This window comes from Anneissia japonica, unplaced genomic scaffold, assembly GCF_011630105.1.
Source record: "Anneissia japonica isolate Jap-2015-1 unplaced genomic scaffold, ASM1163010v1 scaffold284272_len1201_cov217_single, whole genome shotgun sequence".
NCBI lineage: Eukaryota > Metazoa > Echinodermata > Crinoidea > Comatulida > Comatulidae > Anneissia > Anneissia japonica.
Genome location: NW_022683399.1, coordinates 1 through 1,201, shown reverse-complemented (window position 1 = coordinate 1,201; position 1,201 = coordinate 1). Strand labels below are relative to the sequence as shown.

Below are 1,201 nucleotides of genomic sequence, written 5' to 3'. Positions count from 1 at the left end.
GATTATTTTGTTATCCCAGTTAAATGTTAAGATTGTTGAGCCGTCTAGTCTTGCTGAAGAAGTAAACGAACAACGTATTGATCACCTTCTAAATTACATCGGATCAGAGACAGAAGCATCAGACTGGAAGAAGCTCCTACAATGTTGGAAAAAGTTTACCAATTCATTTCGAAAACAAGGTTTTTCAAACCTGAAGCTGATATTTTGCGGTCAGTATGGTGAACGTGTTAAGATTCAGTGTGGGAGTCGAAAAATGACAATCATTGTTCTTTTGAACATAAAACAACACGAGGAAATCGTGGTACGTAGGCCATTTACGGTATTTTAAAAATGCTAGACTCTTCAACGATTAAAGCATATAGAAGTGAAGACCATCTGCCAATAAATTGGGAACATTTATAAACTCAACAAAAACTAATTAGCTCAAGATAAGTAAGTTCTAAAATTAAATTCACATAATAATGAGCATAACGACAAATTCGCTGAAGACTTCTCAGTACTAAAAACATTTAAATACTAGCCAATCTTTATATTAATTCCTATAAAAGCATATTATTGGTAAAGTCTTATTTATCTATTCCTGCTGTTAATTAATTTTCAAATTTAAACAGTTTCGAGTGGACGAGATCAACAAACGCACTCTTGGACGACTGATAATCGCATTGTGTGGTAACGAAGGCGCCAGACAAACTAGTGAACAGGCCGGACTAAGAAGGCTTCTACAAGCATTCATCACCAAAATAGAGGGTGAACAAGTGAAACAATTCAACGACGTTAAATTATCACTTTATGGTCAGGACAATCTATCATTCCATATCCAAGCTGGAAAGTCACTTAACCCAAAACAAATTGTGGGGTATGCTGATTCCCAAGGTGAATTCCACATAAATGAAAAGGAAGAGTCCTGCTGTTGCATTATTTTGTAATGCATTTTGTTTGTTTCCCTACCTCCTTTTCTACTAGACTACAGGAGGAACATTGAACAAATATTGTAGTAGTATTATTCTGTTATAGATTTCCAAACTTGCAATTACTTGTTACTGAGATGCCTTAGTTCATGATAAACATGTTCAGATTGTTTGTATTGCTAGTAGCTGCTTCTACAAGCTTGAGTACACTGATTACAATGGGCCAATGGCACACCACTACACAAATTATGACATGATCTGAACGTTAGAGGGCGCCTAACACTAATTGCAGG

At 35.8% G+C, this 1,201-nt stretch overlaps 1 protein-coding gene across 1 annotated transcript; it reads left to right on the top strand.

Annotated features, from left to right (window-relative positions):
* Positions 1–23: 23 nt before the first annotated feature.
* LOC117100024 lies at positions 24–1,195 on the top strand. The gene is made up of 2 exons (XM_033239576.1): positions 24–301; positions 612–1,195. Exons 1-2 carry the CDS (start codon positions 254–256, stop codon positions 924–926), a joined length of 363 nt encoding a protein of 120 aa, XP_033095467.1. The 5' UTR covers positions 24–253; the 3' UTR covers positions 927–1,195.
* Positions 1,196–1,201: the final 6 nt, after the last annotated feature.